This window comes from Pseudophryne corroboree, chromosome 6, assembly GCF_028390025.1.
Source record: "Pseudophryne corroboree isolate aPseCor3 chromosome 6, aPseCor3.hap2, whole genome shotgun sequence".
NCBI lineage: Eukaryota > Metazoa > Chordata > Amphibia > Anura > Myobatrachidae > Pseudophryne > Pseudophryne corroboree.
The window spans coordinates 337934752-337957322 of record NC_086449.1 but is presented as its reverse complement, the minus strand read 5'-3'; the positions used below and the strand labels follow the sequence as shown (position 1 = coordinate 337957322).

The 22571-nt window shown below is 45.3% G+C and overlaps 1 protein-coding gene across 1 annotated transcript in view; it reads right to left on the bottom strand.

Annotated features, from left to right (window-relative positions):
- Positions 1-22571, bottom strand: part of CCDC33 (coiled-coil domain containing 33) — a 171835-nt gene that overhangs the window by 86237 nt on the left and 63027 nt on the right. Inside the window, exons 11-13 of the mRNA XM_063926453.1 lie at positions 16181-16314; positions 14881-14952; positions 13557-13670 (exon numbers count right to left, since the gene is read on the bottom strand). Coding sequence (XP_063782523.1) covers positions 13557-13670; positions 14881-14952; positions 16181-16314 — 320 coding nt within the window. The remainder of the gene's footprint in view (positions 1-13556; positions 13671-14880; positions 14953-16180; positions 16315-22571) is intronic.

Genomic DNA, 22571 nt, shown 5'->3' with positions numbered 1-22571 from the left:
TGTACGCAGTGCGAAAACTTCGCCAGACAACGAACATCTGCAAATCACTCACCATTGAATGATTTTCCCAGTCTGTGCAGTCTGTGCGTAGCCCAAGACTAACTCCTACAGTGCGATACAAACAGGCTGATCGGGGCCTGAGCTGACATCACACATCCTCCCAGAAAATGTGAGTGGTCCCATTGCACAGGGCCCTGAGGACAGAACCTGCGCTACTGCAAAGCCACCTGTTGCATCCAAGGGGTGTTCCAAGCAGGCACCCTGTGAAGCTCTATCTTCCAGACCAAGTTCTCTTTGAACTACTTCAAGACCTTTGGACAGCAGGATACAAGTATTTAATAAAATGTTTTATTACTAAATTGTGTTTATTAGAGTATCCTGTGTAGATGTTCTTGTCTACATTTTTCTTTGGCAAACTACAAGTCTGATCCTGCCTTGGTGCCAGGGCAAGATGGCACTTGTGGCTCTCCAAGTGTTTAGTAACTGGAGCATGCTTTGACTTGTCGTTTACTAAAGACAAAGTCTTTCAATTCTATTTTTAAAGGAGCAGCCATGTTTAGTAACTGGAGCATGCTGGGACTTGTCGTTTACTAAAGACAAAGTCTTTCAATTCTATTTTTAAAGGAGAGAGAGGGACTTGCATGCATTTTTGCTGATTGGTGCATACTGGCCTGGGCTTGGTTGGAATTATGGTGGGTGGACCTCACATTGTAGGTACCCCCACTATGGTTCCACCAGCCAAGGCTGGCAAAGCCCAGTGCTGGTTATTCGGAAGTCAAGGCGGACCCCACACCAGTTATTTTGTGGTAACCAGCACTGGGCTGAAAGTTGTAATCCGTAGCTAAATCAGTTGTAATAATGTACAATGTTTAGTACTGTTATTTCACTCCCTTTGCCTCAGCTGTACAGCATTTTCCTTCTGCTTGTTGTGCAGGTATTCCCTTAATTACTTTTGCCAATATATCCAACTACCCATTCTCTCTTTTGCCCCCTTGCTTCAAGTATACACCTTTATCTCCTCGTTAGCTCATGCCTGCTCTTCATGTCTCTCTTATACTTCTTGCCATATTTGGGTTCCTTTGTCGCCGCTGTATCACCTTGTGTCTCCTCTGTATCGCTTCTACCTACTGTATATCGGCTTTTCCATTGTTCACCATATTTCCGCATTATCTTGTTTTATTGTCTGCCTATCTAGTTACATTCGACAAATCAGAACATTCTTTCCCATTTGGACTATGACAGCTCAAAAACAGGATTTTGATACCTACCGGTAAATCCTTTTCTCCTAGTTCGTAGAGGATGCTGGGGTCCACTTCATGACCATGGGGTATAGACGGTTCCGCAGGAGCCATGGGCACTCTTAAGACTTTTCAATGGGTGTGAAATGGCTCCTCCCTCAATGCCCCACCTCCAGACCTCAGTTTTAGGAACTGTGCCCAGGGAGACGGACATTTCGAGGAAAGGATTTACTTTAATACTAACACCTCAACATGCCGCACAACATGGCATTCAACATAACACACGCCAACAGGCATGAACCAATTACAGCAAACATGCTGAAACTAATAAAACACAACGGCCCTCATTCCGAGTTGTTCGCTCGCAAGCTGCTTTTAGCAGCTTTGCACACGCTAAGCCACCGCCTACTGGGAGTGAATCTTAGCTTCTTAAAATTGCGAACGAAAGATTCGCAATGTTGCGATAAGACATCTCTGTGCAGTTTCTGAGCAACTCGAAACTTACTCGGCATCTGCGATCAGTTCAGTGCTTGTCGTTCCTGGTTTGACGTCACAAACACACCCAGCGTTTGCCCAGACACTCCTCCGTTTCTCCAGCCACTCCCGCGTTTTTCCCAGAAACGGTAGCGTTTTTTCACACACACCCATAAAACGGCCAGTTTCCGCCCAGAAACACCCACTTCCTGTCAATCACACTCCGATCACCAGAACGAAGAAAAAACCGTGAGTAAAATTCCTAACTGCATAGCAAATTTACTTGGCGCAGTCGCAGTGCGAACATTGCGCATGCGCACTAAGCGGAAAATCGCTGCGATGCGAAGAAATTTACCGAGCGAACAACTCGGAATGACCCCCAACATGTGTAACTCTAATAAACAAAACTGCAGGTAAAGTATGCACTGGGATGGGCGCCCAGCATCCTCTACGGACTAGGAGAAAAGGATTTACCGGTAGGTATCAAAATCCTGTTTTCTCATACGTCCTAGAGGATGCTGGGGTCCACTTCATGACCATGGGGTTTATACCAAAGCTCCAGTACGGGCGGGAGAGTGCGGATGACCCATGCAGCACCGATTGACCGAACTTGAGGTCTTCATCGGCCAAGGTGTCAAACTTGTAGAATTTTGCAAATGTGTTTGACCCCGACCAAGTAGCTGCTCAGCAAAGTTGCAATGCCGAGACCCCCGGGCAGCCGCCCAGGATGAGCCCACCATCCTAGTGGAATGGGCCTTCACCGACGTCGGTAACGGCAATCCAGCCATAGTATGAGCATGCTGAATCATACTTCTGATCCAACGCTTAATAGTCTGCTTGGAAACAGGACACCCAATCTTGTTGGGAGCACACAGGACAAACAAAGACTCTGTTTTCTGAATTTGAGCTGTTCTAGCGACATAAATCTTCAAAGCTCTTTCCACATCTAGAGACTTTGACTCAGTGAACGTGTCAGTAACTACTGGCACCACAATAGGTTGGTTTATGTGGAAAGATGAAACCACCTTTGGAAGAAAATGTTGACGAGTTCTCAACTCTGCCCTATTCTTATGGAAGATCAGGTAAGGGCTCTTGTGAGACAAGGCCCCCAACTCAGACACCCACCGTGCGGATGTCAATGCCAAAAGCATCACCACTTTCCAAGTGAGAAACTTCAACTCTATCTCTTGTAGAGGCTCAAACCAATCCGGTTGAAGAAACTGCAATACCACATTAAGGTCCCATGGTGCCACTGGAGGCACAAATGAAGGCTGGATGTGCAGAACCCCTTTCACGAAGGTCTGAACCTCTGGAAGAGAGGCCAATTGTTTTTGGAAGAACACTGACAAGGCCGAAATCTGGACCTTGATTGACCCCAATCGGAGGCCCGCCTCCACACCAGCCTGCAGAAAATGGAGAAAACATCCCAACTGAAACTCTTCCGTAGGAGCCTTCTTGGATTCACACCAAGACACATATTTTCTCCAAATACGGTGGTAATGTTTCGACGTTACTCTTTTCCTGGCCTGAATAAGGGTGGGGATGACTTCCTTGGGAATACACTTACGGGCTAGGATCCAGCGCTCAACAGCCATGCAGTCAAACATAGCCACGGTAAGTCTTGATACACGCACGGCCCCTGCTGCAGCAGGTCCTCGCGAAGATGAAGAGGCCGAGGATCTTCTATGAGCAATTCCTGAAGATTTGGGTACCAAGCCCTCCTTGGCCAGTCTGGGGCAATGAAGATTGCTCGAACTCTTGTTCTCCTTATGATCCTGAGCACCTTTGGGATCAGCGGAAGTGGAGGGAAGACATACACCGACCGGAACACCCACTGGGCCACTAGCGCATCCACTGCTATTGCTTGAGGGTCACTTGACCTGGAACAATATTTCTGAAGCTTCTTGTTGAGATGAGATGCCATCATGCCTACTTGAGGAACTCCCCAAAGACTTGTCACCTCTGCGAAGACTTCTTGGTGGAAGCCCCACTCTCCTGGATGGAGATCGTGTCTGCTGAGGAGGTCTGCTTCCCAGTTGTCTACTCCCGGAATGAAAATTGGCGACAGAGCCTTTACATGTCTTACTGCCCAGAGGAGGATCTTCGTCACCTCTGCCATTGCCACTCTGCTTTTCGTTCCGCCCTGCCTGTTTATGTACGCGACTGCTGTTACATTGGTGGTCATTCCGAGTTGTTCGCTCTGTAATTTTTTTCGCATCGCAGCGATTTTCCGCTTGTTGCGCATGCGCAATGTTCGCACTGCTACTGCGCCAAGTAAATTTGCTATGAAGATTGGTATTTTACTCACGGCATTACGAGTTTTTTTCTTCGTTCTGGTGATCGTAATGTGATTGACAGGAAGTGGGTGTTTATGGGCGGAAACTGGCCGTTTTATGGGAGTGTGTGAAAAACGCTACAGTTTCTGGGAAAAACGCGGGAGTGGCTGGAGAAACGGAGGAGTGTCTGGGCGAACGCTGGGTATGTTTGTGACGTAAAACCAGGAACGACAAGCACTGAATTGATCGCACTGGAAGAGTAAGTCTCGAGCTACTCAGAAACTGCAAAGAAATTTCTATTCGCAATTTTGAGAACCTTTCGTTCGCAATTTTGATAAGCAAAGATTCACTCCCAGTAGGCGGCGGCTTAGCGTGTGCAATGCTGCTAAAAGCAGCTTGCGAGCGAACAACTCGGAATCACCCCCATTGTCTGACTGGATCTGCACGGAATGATCTTGAAGAAGATGTACCGCTTGTTGAAGGCCGTTGTAAATGGCTCTCAATTCCAGCATGTTTATGTGAAGGCAGGCTTCCTGACTTGACCATTTTCCTTGGAAGCTTTCCCCCTGAGTGACAGCTCCCCGGCCTCGGAGACTTGCATCCGTGGTTACCCGGACCCTGTCCTGAATCCCGAACCTGCGTCCCTCTAGTAGGTGAGAACTGTGTAGCCACCACAGGAGCGAAATCCTGGCTTTTGACGACAGGATTATCTTCTGGTGCATGTGTAGGTGGGATCCTGACCACTTGTCCAACTGGTCCCACTGGAATACCCTGGCATGGAACCTGTCAAACTGTATGGCCTCGTAGGCCGCCACCATCTTCCCCAACAACCGAATGCACTGATGGATCGACACACTCGATGGTTTCAATATCTGTTTTACCATTTTCTGGATTTCCAGAGCCTTTTTCACTGGAAGAAATACTCTCTGAACTTCTGTGTCCAGAATCATCCCGAGAAAAGACAATCTTGTCGTCGGTTCCAACTGTGACTCTGGATAGTTTATGGTCCAACCGTGTTGTTGGAGTATTGACAGGGAGAGTGTGATGTTTTGTAACAACTGCTTCCTGGATCTCGCCTTTATCAGGAGATCGTCTAGATAAGGAATTATATTGACTCCTTTTTGACGCAGGAGAACCATCATCTCCGCCATCACCTTGGTGAATACACTCGGCGCCGTGGAGAGACCGAAAGGTAACGTCTGGAATTGGTAATGGCAATCGTTGGTATCAGTATTCACAATATTCGCAAATGGTCTCTTATGTGACCCAGAGGGGTCGCCTGCGGATGGAAGAACAGAGCCCTGAAAAATCACATCCTCCACAGATTTTCTCCAGCACTCAGCATGAGATTCAGACTTATCTAATCTCCTATTGATATGATGCATACGATCACGTATTTCTTTCACCCATGCAGGCTCTTGGTGTGCCGGCAACGCCACAACATTACACTTCTGTGTCCCTAAAATGGTTTCTTCTGGGGAGGAACTCCCTGTCTTACACATGTGTACAATACACACACAGACACACTGGGACTTATAGGGGACAGACCCACAGTAAAATCTGTCAGAGGGACACAGTTTAGGAGCAGCCAGTTCACAACCCCAGCGCCAGTATCTAATGCCTGTGAACACAGAATGCCCACTGACATGCAGCGCTGTTTACACAGTAAACACACTTGTAAAGCACCAAATTCGCTTGTGCCCCCCCCTGTTTTGCACCCTGATACTTGCAGTCAGAAGTGAAGGAGGACCAGCGATGTCTCTGCAGCCTGAGGAGAGAGAAAATGGCACTGAGCAGTGTGCTGGCTGCCTGAGGAAGAAGCTCCGCCCTTTTTACCTCAGAAACTTTTCATAATATTTATACTGGCGGGGGTAGGGCTGTGCCTGGGCATCTTATGCCCCCTTTTTGCCAGTTTATAGAGGTGTTGGTGCTGCCCAGGGCGCCCCCCCGCGCCCTGCACCCTGCAGTGCCTGTGTGTGTGGGCAGCAATGGCGCACTGCGCTCCCGCCAGCCGCGCTGTACCTCAGCTGTCACTTTTCTTGATAGAATATCTGTCTTCTTCTACTCACCTGTCTTCTGACTTCTGGCTCTGTGAGGGGGGTGACGGCGTGCTGTGGGAGTGAGCATCTAGACACGGCTAGCGTTCAGTACCCTTCAGGAGCTAATGGTGTCCTGTCAGCCAGGAGCAGAGCCATGAAACTCTTCAGGAAGTTGGTTCCTACTTCTGCCCCCTCAGTCCCACGAAGCAGGGAGACTGTTGCCAGCAGTTCTCCCTGAAAACAAAAAACCTAACATAAGACTTTTCAGAGAAGCTCAGTAGAGCTCCCCTAGAGTGCATCCAATCTGCCTGGGCACATTTCTAAAACTGAGGTCTGGAGGAGTGGCATAGAGGGAGGAGCCAGTTCACACCCATTGAAAAGTCTTAAGAGTGCCCATGGCTCCTGCGGAACTGTCTATACCCCATGGTCATGAAGTGGACAACAGCATCCTCAAGGACGTATGAGAAATAGTATATATTTTATATATTAAAGTTTCTGGTTATCTTAATTATCTTTTATTAATCCAAGTTTAGGAATCCCTGTACATTATACAGGGGCCACTGCACTGCAATCCTTTGAATTATAGCCCCCAGTATCTTCTGGCAAAGACCCTTTCTGTTTCTTTCCACAGAAAGAACCAGTCCTGGGCTATTTTTAGAAAATGTATCCACCCCTCTGCAGCAGCATTAGGTTATGAACAAAACCAGCACAGTGTTCTTGGCTCAAACACAAAGTTTTACTCCATAATGCCAACAAGTTGCAGGTAAACAAAGTTCATCATATACTCATCGTTTTGCAGCATATATATATATATATATATTTGTCCACTTACATCTTTGCTATTTTGCTCAATTTGGCACAACATGCAAAACATGACTAAGCTGTTCTTCACAAGTATCGAGTGGATGGATTTTAAAATTTTTGTTTGCCATAATGGAATATGTATAAAGTAACATATTACATAAGCAAATGAAGAAAAATCAAAAAGCATGGCTAAATCTCTGAGTCTATGGCATGCAGAACCGTGCCATACATGGCGGGATATAGCAAAGATATATGTGGACACATCTGTATATCTTACATTCAATTAAATACAATGCTCCTTTGAATTCCCCTTTAAGGTTAAAATTGTATTCTTCCTTTCTATTGCAGTCTAAATGGATTCATGAATTAAGAACTGCAATACCAATAGACAACTACAATTTCATATAATATAGCAGGCCCAGAGGTGCATTGGCCATAGGGCTTCCACATCTCCCGCTATCCTAAAACAAAGCCTCACCTACTTTACATAAAATAAAGTAACTCATTCTTAAATTCCCAACTTTCTGAACAACAAAATCATAGCCTCATTTTAGGGGCCTATTTATCATAGGATTTATCATGGATGCAGAGTAGTAGTGCAGGTTGTCCCAGCCTAATGCTAAGTTATGCAAATTCAGCAGGGGGCGCCTTGTGTAAATAGACGCTTCCCCCATAATGTAGAACACTGCCAGGCACCGCCCCCTTAATGGACGCAGCTGCGGCTTGGGGACATTCTGCGAGCGTAGGGAACCCAAGCCGTGGCCTGATTGATAGGCTGATCAGAGATGTACATAAACCATCGGGTTTCCGCATATCTCTGAATCACCCCCTAAGCTCCTTGAATGGATTACAGTAATGTCAACAGATGTCATGACCCATTCCCCAGGTTTCCTCTGGCACCTAATAAACCCCGCCCACTTTCCCTCCACAGTTACCTTTGAGCTAAATTTTTCATTTCAGCTTTTACTTCCTCTGTCTGCTGCTGGGTCATGTCACCTCCTATTCCGCAGGACCTGCTCGCACATGTGCAGAACGGGTTCTGCGCATGCACAGTGTACAAAAAATCGTTACTTTGCGCCGCTGGCCTCACCGCACCTGAATGATCCCCATGGTGCAGCACATGGGCGACTCTGTTTTGAATAAATTAGCTGGGGCTTTAGAATAAAGACACAGGCACGTCTATGGTAGAAGATGCTGCCAGGTCCACGTCTGAGTCAAAATCAGCCCTATGGTGCCCAATTGTACCAGTGCTGACACACTGAAGAATGCCCATGGAAGTACTTAGGCTCAGAACACACAGAGGCTGATCCTGATTCGGATGGATCTCACAGACGTAAATGCTGAGATTCTGCATACAGCGCATGTGTTGATGTTAATGCAGATTTGCATATGTCTGTCCTATTCTGAGTTGGATGGAACTTGGCCGGATCTGTCTTTCTGTCAAATTAGACATATCAGGGCTGTAACTGGGTGGAAACAAAGCAATCACACAGAACTGCCCTGACTAGGAGTGTCATGGAAGTGGCATGGGTGTCTATCTAAAGGTCTGTGCGATTCGTATGGGGAAGGGAAGCGTGTTCCTAGAATGGGGCTGTCCAAGTGCATACACTAATGATCATGCAGCTGGCATAAAATGAATGGGCGGCACGGTTTCTGCTTACACACGCACGAACCCAGCATTAGCTGTACGGGATCTCCCATTAGCATGTGGCAGTAAATCAGGCTTCCGCGGCTGCCGGCAGCTACAGCCCCACCGGGTGCAATTTTTTCCCAGCATGAGCGTTCCCTCCTGTCACACATTTCCGTGCATACGCTCAGTCAGACACATGTAGCTATACAACTTATCAGGTATATTTAGGCACAGATCTATTATTACTGATAATACACAACAGTATGCAGTACTGCCGCTTCATTTATTTTCTTGTATCATTTCTTATACTTATAATTAGGGCTGGAAACAGAAAGAAATCAGTGAAATCTTTTCAAAAATGAATAAAATAAAAAATTAAATAAAAGAAACATCTGAAAACATGTACAAAGAATGGATGCTTCAATAGATATTGTATCAACTTATAACTTTAGGTGGGTACCAGTCCATTTATTTATTTAGTTTAGTGCTGGTACCTTTAATTATACATGCATTTGTAGAATTTTATATATATATATATATATATATATATATATATATATATATATATATATATATATATATATATAATATATATAAAACTACATTCAATTAAATACAATGCTCCTTTGGTTTCCCCTTTAAGGTTAACATTGGATTCTTCCTTTCTATTTCAGTCTCAATGGATTTATGAATTAAGAACTGCAATACCAATAGACAACTACAATTTCATATATTATAGCAGCCAGGGGTGGATTGGCCACAGGGTTCACAGGAAAGAGCCCTAGTTGGCCGATGCACATGTGGGACCTGTTTTGTTTGTTGACATGTGAGGGGTGATGCTGACGTCATGGTTACACAGTATACCTCTGGTGCTGTCCGTGTGAGGCTACTTCTACAAATTTTTTCTACACTTCTACACTTTTAGTTACCAGTCCACCCCTGATAGCAGCCACACTATGGAATGAAGCATTATTAGTGTCAGGGGTCAATATACAAACAGCCAATCAGAATTGCCAATTTTCATAATCAGCACTGCTTCTCATTGTATCAGCACCAGCGATGGAAATGTCTTCTGACAGGTGCATATATGCATTCATGCAGGTCCTACTTCTATCACATACATGCCTACACACCTACACTGTACTTGGCCTACTGTCATCTACACTTTCCTGATGGTGTTGCCCAATAGAAGCCTATGGACTTCTATCACACTGCCCTTCTGACAGGGATCCCTCCCAGCACCCCCTGCAGCGTGTGCCTCACTTGAAATGTGCAGATTGAACTCCAGGTGGTTTACTGTACATGCATTTATGGATATCTTGTCTTCAGTACACAAGACCAGTAGACATAGAGGAACCTGAATCACTGAATGGAGAGATGTGGGGGCCGGGCTCCTATGTTTATTGGTTTTGGATGAATTTAACCACATGATAATACTGTACATCTCTCATCATGGGCTTACAACTCAGTCATAGGAGACAGTTTACAATTTATCTGTAGTTGTCTCGCTCTCTCTCTAGCGACCTGGGCACAGTGTGAAGCTGTGGGGCACCACACTACATTGTGAGACCTTATGAGCAATTATTGTGTTCAGCAGGACAGAAAAAAATATGGATGAATATTTTATTTTAAGCGGCACAATAATTTTAACTTTGCCTAGGGCTTATCTACATGTTAAAACTGTTCTATTTCAGTAATGAGAAATGAGAGGCAGAAAGGGCGCCTATTACCCATAAAAATGCAATTTATGTAATAAAAGCTGTAAAAATGTAGCATTTGACAAGCTGGTCTGAGAGTCAACAACACACAACAAAATAATTACTATATAACGCTGTAACACTTTCATGGATGCATATGTTCCCTTTCTCAATCCTTCCTCCAATTTTTTCACTGCAGCCCTAATTTCTCAGCACCCCTCACTGGCCCCCCTCCCCTTGGCCTGTCGGTCCTTGGAATCCCTATAAATCTCCCTCTTTCATTATACTTCTGTGCATTTACAAACTAAGAATCAGCTTTTAATCAGATCCTCCCCAAGGGGTCATAAATCTGGCCTAGAGATACGCTTGCTACACACGCCAGCCTCATACATACATAGTATCCAATATGCAGCATGACACTTCTGCTTACAGTCTGCACACTACTTGTATTGCTCTAGATGGCTTTACTGTCTGCCCAGCATAACCTAGTGCTACAGGCCAGAATCTGGGCAAGGATCCTGGGTATGCGCAGCTATAAATCTTTAATTTCATAGTCCTGCACTGAGGCAAATCTGTAGTGGATGCAAGTGCACAGAAGCTGGATTACAACACAAAGTTAAATAGCCCCAAAAGACAGGGCTCAGCAGTTTCCCCAAACACACAGGACAAGATGAGAGGTCTCATTGGTCTCTGCACATGCAGTTTACACTCTGGACGCCAGAGATAAGCGGAACAGCTGCGGTTTGTCTTTCATCCCTCTCTTTCATCCTTCGCTTTCATGGAGTAATCCAACAGCAGAGACACCCCATGGAAGAGAGCAGAGCTCTGTATATTGTGTATTATAGTCACTGACCCTCTCCTGTCTTCTCCGACACGTCCCTTCCGTCATTACTTCTCCATATACCCAACTCTTTATTTCACAATAATAATTTCCTGTGTGCTTTGTCTCTGTCACTGGAAATCTGTTAAGCGTTGAAAAGCTATATCTCATGTACATTGACCAATCTCAGTCTACATCATTAGGAACTATGGTTCTGTATACTATTATACAGCATTTACTGCTAAACCACTCAGTATTCAGCAGTGAGCAGTGCCAAAATACAGTATGTCACTTTACAAAGAACGATGTCTCATTATTCACTGCTATAGGGACCTGTTGATATGCAGCAAGCATTTTGAGCTCTTATTCTAGTTGTAGACAGTACTGTGCCTTCAGTATATAGAGCTGACAAGTAAAGTGATGTCACTGTAAATAACGCAGGGTAGTATAGTGATTTTTCTTATTATAAGGTACAAGGTAGTTAAACAATCTAACAATGGCCCTCATTCCGAGTTGTTCGCTCGCTAGCCGCTTTTCGCAGCAGTGCACACGCTAAGCCGCCGCCCTCTGGGAGTGAATCTTAGCTTAGCAGAATTGCGAACGAATTATTCGCAATATTGCGAAAAGATTTTTCTGTGCAGTTTCTGAGTAGCTCGAGACTTACTCTTCCAGTGTGATCAGTTCAGTGCTTGTCGTTCCTGGTTTGACGTCACAAACACATCCAGCGTTCGCCCAGACAATCCCCTGTTTCTTCAGCCACTCCTGCGTTTTTCCCAGAAACGGCTGCATTTTTTCACACACTCCCATAAAACGGCCAGTTTCCGCCCAGAAACACCCACTTCCTGTCAATCACACTCCGAACACCAGAACGAAGAAAAAACCTTGTATTGCCGTGAGTAAAATACCAAACTTTTTAGCAAATTTACTTGGCGCAGTCGCAGTGCGAACATTGCACATGCGCAATTAGCAGAAAATCGCTGCGATGCGAAGAAAATTACCGAGCGAACAACTCGGAATGAGGGCCAATATGCTGTACAGCGATCTCTCATGCTGGCCATACACTTATATCGGGCCAGATTTTTCTTGAAGCTTACATTGCGATAAATCGCATCGAAATTACTTTTTTGTGTGCATTTGATGTGCATACAATCATGCGATTTATCGCATGACACTTGCGACCAGGGTGGCGCGGAGTGTCCAGAAAGTGATCTAAATATCTCACAGATCGCAGGGTTTTCACATCCTTTTCATATTATTTTATTATCACTTATATGTATGAAAGTGCTTTTTGAGTTTTTGTAAAAAAAACAAACAAAAACAAACAAACAACTGCTCAAAGGGTGTGTACACACGGTGAGATATTTTCTTTCGATTTTGACTTTATAGTAAAAATCGCAAGAAAAGTTAGTGCAGAACGCAAGGTGAAAGTCACCTTGCGATCCTGATTCGATCCCGATGCGCGGTCCCGCCAGGTTGGCATCGCAAGAAAAGATAGACTGTGCAGGCAAGTCAATCCTTGCTAGATCGGTGTACTATCTAGTTCATCTCACATGTCAATGACATCTCACATAAGCCAAAATCTCACATAAGCCAAAATCGTAAGCACACATAGTCCATATCTCAAGAAAAGTTAGTCAAAATCTGTGCTTTCTGGGCTCCAGGGAGTTCACGGGAAATCGCAAGTAAAAATCGGGCATAGCAAGGATCTCACCGTGTGTACACACCCAAAGCCCTTAAATTTGCATTATATTAGTAAGCAGATTGCATTTCTCATACTTGTAATGGGAAATGTGATCTGTTTTAGATTTACTAAAAGTAATGGCAAAATTATACCGGGGAAAGGGGTGGGGGGTTTTGTGATAATAATGCTGACAGGAGCCTGCTTCTGTGATCAGCCTATGTCAACGACTGATTACATAGCAGAAAAATAATAGAATAGAAGATAAAAAAACACCTTAAACTTACCTCCACAGATCAGTGCTTCTTCTGTGATCCCGTTCATCTGATCTGTACTGTTAACGGAGATGCACTGGAATTCCCAACCAGTAACTCAGCTGATAGCACAGATCAGATAACCAGGTTCCCCTGAATGGATGTAGGTGTTAGCTTAGCAGAAGGGTAGTCTGGTTTTGATTCAGTTCAGATTCACAAAACTTGGGTGGATTCGGATTTCTGGAGAACTGAACCGCACATCTCTTTTAGGATTAGTTTAGAATGGAAATAGAGTTGAACTTTCTTTCCCCTTACACATGTCTCCGTGCCATTATTTCATTATAGTTTTGGTTAAGAGGTTGAACATGCACTGGTTACTGGTAGGAGGGGGCACGTATCAGACAATAGTGAGTTTATGTTTGGAACTTATGCTATGTACTTATGTTCTGGTCTCCCATTGTGTAATGTAAATATGCTCTTATACCCTGTAATTGTCTCCTATGTTTACCCCGGTATGGTGCTATGTACACTCCAAAAGCTATTAATAATAATAATAATAATAACAATAATTTTTAATTTTAAAAAAAGTGCTAGAACTTGCAATATAACTATACACATAGATTACATGTTTCCCCTGCACACTCACCTCATCTCTATTAGGGGTTCCTGTGCCCCCCTTAGTGATGCTTGCAGTCTTGTGGCTTTGAGTCTGCCATTCAGTGGACTGCATCACTGATGGACTCAAAAAGAATTCTGGATGCTGAGGAACACAACACATTATTGAGTATTGCACATAGTGTATAGAGGTTTCAGCATGTGAGTGCATTGCATATGTGAAGAGTGCAACACATGAAATGACTAATCTTACCCCCCTTGTTACTTCGTGTCATGGCTGATAATGTGAACATTACTTGGTAATAGAAGTTAACAAGAGGCATCTGGGTGTATTTGTCTGTGTGCAGAACATAGTGTGTGTCTGCATGAGCCCGACTCATTAGACTTTGATTAACGTAGGAGCGCACTACTGGAGCGATAGGCAGCACAGAGCAAATGCTTAGAACCCCCCCCCCCCCCCCTTACAGACACACACACCGCATTCTCTTAGTAGTTCCTAATAAATCACTTTAAGGTCTCCACCTTCATGATATCAGTTTCATTTACTTGTCACCATTATCAGCATTCTCTTCTATCACCTTCCTATTTTATTAGAACTGGATGCTTGCCTTATGGTCAGCATCATAGCAATTATTATAACAGCGCCCAATAATCTAGTCTTCCTTATATTCCCTATCAGCCATCTGAATGAATAGCCCTAATGGAAGAACATTTCTTCACAGGCCATCATTTTATGTTTCCCCGTGGTGAATATTGGGTTTAAGTGGCGAGTCTCAGAATTAATTCAGTGCCTGACATTAGAGGAGGAGGGCGGTTATTTATTGCAGCTCAAGGCTAAAAAATCCTTGCATTATTCAGCAGTACCCCTCCTTTTTTCTTCTCCAGTCTCGTGGGAGAAATTAGACAGAAGCATCCCCCCAGCCCACCTCCCACTAGCCCTGAGGTGTGATATGAAAAGATATCGACAGCTTGTTAGTCCACATTATAAATGAGAGAAGAGAGAAAAGCAAAGAAGCATGGTAAGGAGAGAGGGAAAGATTGACAGGTGGTAGAATCCCACATTGTTATCAATTGTTCAGGCACTTGTGATAAACGTTCTTCTCTGTGTTTCTGCTTGGTCTAAGTACCAGTAATACAGTCGCTCAGCAAATACCGCATAAAGGAACTGAGCAGAAACATAGTGATGAACAGAACCGATAATAGATAAGATGTACAACAAAAAACAGAAAAGACACAGAGAAAATAAGTGCAAGGGGCTAGGAGTCAACAAATAACAGAGGAAAGGTAAATCAACAGCATGAAAGAATAGACTGAAATTAATAATTAAGAGTTAGTAACAATGTTTCAGCTCTCACCTCAGATGTCAGTAGTAGCAGCTGTAGTGACAATGTGGGAGGTCCACCAGAGAGAGTCTTCAGCTCTGTACCCTAAGGAGGGAGAGGTGTATGAAGGGACAACTACACCATCTGTAATACCCCACAGTTTGGGGGTTTCCTAATCCACACAAAAATCATTGCCAACTTCACATCCAAGTACAATGCGTGTAATAGCAGAAAGGCTTTCCCAGCTTACTCAAATTTACCAAATATTAGCATAACTTATTTTACAATCTTATATCTACATCTTAAGGTGCATCATACTGTTCATACACATGGTGAGATTTTGACTATACAAGTTCTCTTGAACTCCCCCCAGAGCCCAGAAGCAATGATTTTGACTATCTGTACTTTCGATTTTGACTGTATGATTTTGATTAAGTGCCAGTTTTGACTATACTTTGTACTAGATAGTACACTAGATAGGCAAGATTGACTCGGAATCGGTATCGCAAGCTGCCTAACACCTTGCGATTTCCACTAACTGTCCTTGCGATTTTGACTATAGAGTCAAAATCGAAAGGATATAGCTCACCGTGTGTACACAGCTTTAGTGATAAATTTGTAGAAAAACACCAATGTTTTAAATAGGCTTAAAGAATAGCCAAATATATCAGCAATGTTTTGGCCATAGCTTCACCCTTTATCAAGCTTGATCAAGTATATATATATATATATATATATATATATACACCACTAAGGTGGCAAAAGTCCTGGGATAGGTGCCTAGTATTGTGTAGGACCCCCTCTAGCCCGGCGAAGTCCAGCAACTCGACCTGTCAGCGATTCCACAAGTAAAGGGAAGACCTCTGAGATGCTGACCCATACCATCTGGACGGCTTCCCACAGTGACCTGATATTTGCAGGTGCAGGATCTTGGGTGCGAATGGACCTCTCCTATAAATGTTCAATTAGGTTCATGTTGGGCAAACTTGGTGGCCACACCATTTGTCAGGAATCTCAACAATGCTCCTCAATCCAATTCTGGACAACTTGGGGCCAATGACGTGGTGCATTATCCTGCAGGAATATTCCATCGTTGTGGGGGTACATGTAGGGATGCAAATGGTCACCAAGCATTGCAATGTAGCAGTTACCGGTCAATTACAGTAGATGTTCAGTGGACTAGCATACCCAACCCATTCCATGTGAACACACCCCACACCATTATGGAACCACTCCAGCCCATACAGTGCCTTGGTGACAGCTTCCTCCCCCCCCACTTTAATTGGCATTTGCATCTTCACCATTTAATTGATGCTCTCCTACATCAATTTACCTGTATAGGCACGCCAGTTAAGGTCATCGCCTTGTTACTATTTCCAGACATCAGCTGATGATAGACATCCATGTCCAAGGGAATTACAGAGAAGCCACAGTGGTGAGATAGATGCCATGGGACACGCATAGAATCTACACAAAGAAAATGCATGAATAACTTTCATCCCCTCACAGCATTATTCCATAAACTCATTGGAAGTTTAAACAGCTCATTCTGTTAACAATCTATTATTATTATTATTATTGTCAGTTAATTATAGCCCCGACATATTACGCAGCACTTCACTGAGAATGTTTAATCATTCACATCACTGTCTGTGTCCCAGAGACGCTTAAGTCTAAATTTTCTTCTGAATACACTGAGGTCAATTTTATCAGAAGCCAATTAATCTGTATTTATTCTGTGGAATGAGACAAGAATGATACGGCGAACACAGAGAGAGCATACAAACTCCACACAGACTGCCCTGTCAGAAGAAGCAATGTGATACAGAAATCTTAATCATAGGGGATGTAGTCATTAGGCTAACAATAACAATGTCGACAATTATGCTAATGACATTGTTAAAATGTCGACATGCAGTGTGTCGCCATTCTCAGAATGCCAACGTGCAAAATGCCAACATTGTCAGAATGTTAACATTAGGCTTAGGTTGTGGGACAGCATGGTTAGGGTTAGGCTGTGGGAAGGGAGTGTAGGGATAGGAACCATAGTTAGGGTTAGAGTTACCGGAACGCTGGCACATCAGATGACTCTGCCATAGCTGATAGTCACATGACTGCCGGGACCCAGAAGCCACCTTCACCATCATGACCAGATAAGTGACAGCTGGCGCACCCGGGACAATATCTCGACAGTCTATTATGTCAACATTTCATCAGTGCCTGCATGATGAGTCAACATGGTCAATGACGACATTATGAATATCATTATATAGACCTAACCCTAATCACTGTGCCTATAACATTTATTATAGAATTGGCACATGCTTAAAAACCTCTGGATTGGTCTGCTGGCATTAACCTTGTGACCAGCATCAAATGCTGCAGGAGATTGATTTTCTGCTCAATAATAAGGTTATTTAACACTGACCTGTACTTAGGGGGTCATTCTGACCCGTTCGCTTGCTGCTTTTTTTTGCAGCCGAGCGAACGGGTCCCTACTGTGCATGCACCGGCACCATAGTGTGCCAGCGCATGCCAGATGGCTGAAGGCCGTAGCAGGGATGCAATCGCTTCTGCCTGATTGACAGGCAGAGGCGGTCGCTGGGCGGGAGGGGGTGGAACGGTGGCGTTTGGCCGCCGTTTCGTGGGAGCAGTCCGGCCAACGCAGGCATGGCCGGACCGAACTGGGGATAGGCCGCAGCGGCTGCGTGACGTCACGCGCAGCCGCTGCGGGCCGGGGAGTGATGAGTAGCTCCCAGCCAGCACACTAAAACTGCGCTGGCTGGGAGCTACTCTTGAAGTGCAAAGGCATAGCCGCTGTGCGATGCCTTTGCACTTCTGTAGGGGGGGGGGGGTGCGGCGCTGACATGCGGGGCGGACTAGCCCTGTGCTGGGCGTCCCCCCACATGTCAGTGTGATTGATCGTAGCTGTGCTAAATTTAGCACAGCTACGATCAACTCAGAATGACCCCCTTAGTCTTTAGTTCCCCTGTGCAAAGTGTACGTTAGTGGCAATGCAAAGGAACAGCCACACAAGGTAAATAAGAAACATTCATTTCCAGAACAAATGGCTAAAAGCTGGAATGGTATAGTGGCAGCCAGAAATAGACATAACCAACGTAGAGATCAGGATCTGTACTGTGCAAGCGCAAGTCTCCTTCTGCGAGATTGCTCGCAATCCCCCATTTGGGAGGGGGGTCATGACAGGGACTGCTCTACAAAATGGGGACATTTTGTAGGTATGCAGAGGCCATGGTCTGACGCAGACTTCCTGGCTCCAGCTGAGCAGTTCAGTCGGCCTTCTGAGTAAGCGGACGCCAATGATCGCAATGGTGATACAAGGTTGTGTCTTTGGATGCAGCACTTTGATCTGCTACACTGGCAGGAGGCATGTTTTTCCTACAGACACCTCCTGCTTTATTACCATATTTGAGCATCGCGTAGCAGCGATACTCACTGCGTCCATCTCTGAATCAGGCCCATAGTCTTTAAATAATGTGGTTATCCGAGTCCAGGGATTTTGTCAATGCTCCTGTCCATGTGCAACAATAGTAGTCTGTAAGAGTGGAGTGATACGTGACTGCTGCTACATTTGTTCACTAAGGGGGTAACGTCTAACTCTGTGTAGCGGAGCACATATCTGCAACTCTCCTAATGCCCTTGCTCGCTCTTTTGTGCCTATGGCACATTTAGGACCCGTCCTCCAACTCAGATACATTTGCATATTGGATTTACTTGCCCATTGTATATTTCTATACCATGCTTACCCCTGCACACCATGGGAGTAATTCCAAGTTGATCGCAGCAGGAAATTTTTTAGCAGTTGGGCAAAACCATGTTCACTGCAAGGGGAGCAGATATAACATTTGCAGTGAGAGTTAGGTTTGGGTGGGTTATTTCGTTTCTGTGCAGGGTAAATACTGGCTGCTTTATTTTTACACTGCAATTTAGATTGCAGATTGAACTCACCACACCCAAATCTATCCCTCTCTGCACATGTTATATCTGCCTCCCCTGCAGTGCACATGGTGGGTAAATCCAAGTTGATCGCAGCAGGACTTTTGATAGCAATTGGGCAAAACCATGTGCACTGCAGGGGAGGCAGATATAACATGTGCAGAAAGAGTTAGATTTGGGTGGGGTGTGTTCAATATGCAAACTAATTTGCAGTGTAAAATTAAAGCAGCCAGTATTTACCCTGCACAGAAATAAAATAACCCACCCAAATCTAACTCTTTCTGCACGTTATATCTGTCTCCCCTGCAGTGCACATGGTTTTGCCCAACTGCTAAAAAATGTCCTGCTGCGATCAACTTGGAATTACCCCCCAAGTACACAGTCAGGCCAATAAAATATACCACTTATTTCCAATGCTCATTTAATCAAACTATTCTGGATTTCCCCCCCCAATAAACTGCTTCTTTAATCCTAATTAAAATGCCCCCCCCCCCCCCCCCCCCCCATTTCCAATTATAATGTAACACCTAATAATTGGGGTCATTCCGAGTTGATCACTAGCTGCCAATGTTCGCAGCGCAGCGATCAGGCTAAAAATCGGCATTTCTGCGCATGCATATGCTCCACAATGCGCACCCGTGACGTACGGGTACAAAGCCCGTTGTGGTTGTGCACAGGTTGTAGCAAAGTTTTCAGTCGCATTGACAGCTGCAAGAAGATTGACAGGAAGGGGGCGTTTCTGGGTGTCAACTAACCGTTTTCAGGGAGTGTTTGTAAAAACGCAGGCGTGTCTGAAAAAAACGCAGTCGTGGCTGGGCATTCGCTGGGCGGGTGTATGACGTCAAATCCGGACATGAATGGAGTGAAGTGATTGCAAGCGCTGAGTAGGTTCAGAGCTGCTTAGAAACTGCACAAACTGTTTTTGCAGAGCTCGGCTGCACATGCGTTTGCACTTCTGCTAAGCTAAAATACACGCCCCAGTGGGCGGCGGCATAGCGTTTGCACGGCTGCTAAAACTAGCTAGCGAGCGATCAACTCAGAATGACTCCCAATGATCGTTTGTACTCATGCTTACCTACCTGGAGGTTCAGTACTGTCTGCACGTTCTGGAATCAGTTCTGCTTTCACTCACTATAGCATGGAGACCGAATGATTAGTTTGGAGCAGACGACCTGCATTACCTTAGAAACTCCAAATTCTTTAGAATATGATATACGTGATAGCAGATTATACTTAAGAAAATAATAGCACATTACAGTAAAACTGGGATGCCACTGGTGCTGGAAACCAATTAAATGACCTCTTTTATGTTGTGAGCTACAAGCAGAGATGCAGAACCTGAAGACAGTGCTGGGATCCAGGGTATCCTGATGGGTAGAGACAATACAACAAAATAATTCAGTTTGGAAACATCATTTATGTATTCTTAATTTGGAAAAGCAAAGGGGCAATGGGAGACAGTGTCCCCACTTCAAGTGCTAGTTTAGAGTATTAAACACATGACATTATGGAGGTAATTCTGAGTTGATTGCAGCAGCAAGTTTGTTAGCAGTTGGGCAAAACCATGGTGGTCATTCCGAGTTGTTCGCTCGTTGCCGAGTTTCGCTATGCTGCGATTTGTTGCTAAATGCGCATACGCATGGTACGCAGAGCGCATGCGCTAAGTTATTTAACACAAAATTTAGTAGATTTGCTGGTGTTCTTTCTGCGCTTTTCAGTCGCACTGCTGATCGGTGAATGATTGACAGGAAAGGGGCGTTTCTGGGTGGTAACTGAGCGTTTTCCGGGAGTGTGCTAAAAAAAAACGCAGGCGTGTCAGGGAAAAACGCGGGAGTGTCTGGAGAAATGGGGGGGTGGCTGGACGAACACAGGGTGTGTTTGTGACGTCAAACCAGGAACTAAACGGACTGAGCTGATCGCAATCTAGGAGTAGGTCTGGAGCTACTCAGAAACTGCAAAGAATTATTTAGTAGCAATTCTGCTAATCTTTCGTTCGCTATTCTGCTAAGCTAAGATACACTCCCAGAGGGCGGCAGCCTAGCGTGTGCAATGCTGCTAAAAGCAGCTAGCGAGCGAACAACTCGGAATGAGGGCCCATGTGCACTGCAGGGGGGCAGATATAACATTTGCAGAGAGAGTTAGATTTGGGTGGGTTATTTTGTTTCTGTGCAGGGTAAATACTGGCTGCTTTATTTTTACACTGCAATTTAGATTTCAGTTTGAATACACCCCACCCAAATCTAACTCTCTGCACATGTTATATCTGTCCCCTCTGCAGTGCACATGGTTTTACCCAACTGCTAACAAATTTGCTGCTGCGATCAACTCAGAATTAGGCCCTATATTGTATGTGCATAACTACACACCTGGAAAACCTTGTGCACTCCGGATATGCAAATGGTACTCTACTAGGAGGAGTGGCCAAAGCAACCTCCTAACAGGCACTAATATAAAGTGGTTATGCCGAGTGGCCTCTGCAATGGAAGTGATCCAGGTAAGTAATTTAACACTATCCCTATACCTAATCCTAACCCACCCTTCCAGCAGATTAACCCTAACCAACCCCCTCCCCTGCAGTCTCTTTCATAACTGTCCCCTCCCGCAGCCTAACCCTAACTGTTCTCTCTCCGCAGCCTAACCCTAACAAGGCCGGTTCAAGGGCGCTCTGCGCCCCGGGCAGGAAAAGGGGCGTGTCCTAATACAGGGGCGTGGTCAGTTACGCCCCCTGTACATTGCTAGCGCCGCTTGAATGCTGAGCGGTGCGCGATGACGTCATCGCACACCGCACAGCAAAAGGTCATCTCCACTAAGGGAAACTAGGCTATGCGTCTAGTTCCCTTCGTGGAGAGGACCTTTGCTGTGCGGTGCACGATGACGTCATTGCGCACCGCTCAGCAAAGTTACTCTCCACGAAGGGAAACTAGACGCATAGCGTCTAGTTCCCTTCACAGGAGGCGGACGGGGACGGCAGCAGGCAGCGGAGGCAGACGGGGGACACAGCGGGCAGCAGTGGCGGATCTTGCCACGGTGTGGCGCCCTCCGGATGGCGCCAGCGCACTCCGGAAGGCGGCGCCCCGGGCAAAAGTCCTGCTTGCCCGTGCCAAGATCCGCTACTGAACCCTAACCACCTGTACTTATCGGGGGGATTCTGACTGTCGGGATCTCACTGTCGGAATTCTGACTGTCGGGATCCTGACTGCCAGGATCATGTCCTAACTGCATCCCTTTTAAACTTGTCTTAAAGAGAAAATAAAATATCCTTAGCATGCTGAAAAATATGTATGTAAGATTAAGCAAAGCAGGACATTATTCATATTGATGAGTTTTGTTTCCTTTTCATACAGCAGATGGCTATAAAGAAAGTGTTCCCAAAGCAAAGAGTGACAATACACCTGATCGCTATGTTAAGGCCCATATAGACGAGCCGATGCAGGAGAGATGTGTGCTGAGCGAACCGCTCAGCACACATCTCTCCAGCTGCTCAGCACAGCGTGATGTGTGCTGAGCGTGCGGGGGGGAGACGGGGGGGGGGGGGGGGGGGGGGGGCGCTCACTTCACCCAGCGGGTGTAGTGAGCGACCCGCTAGATTGGCCTGCATGCAGTCCAATCTAGCAGCAGCGATAGCGATGCGCGGGGCTGCGCATCGCTATCGCTGTAGGGGGTACACACGGAGCGATAATGCTGAAATTCTAAGCAATCTAGTCAGATTGCTTAGAATATCGCTCCGTGAGTACCCCCCTTTAGTTTGGAAGATTAGTAAATATAAA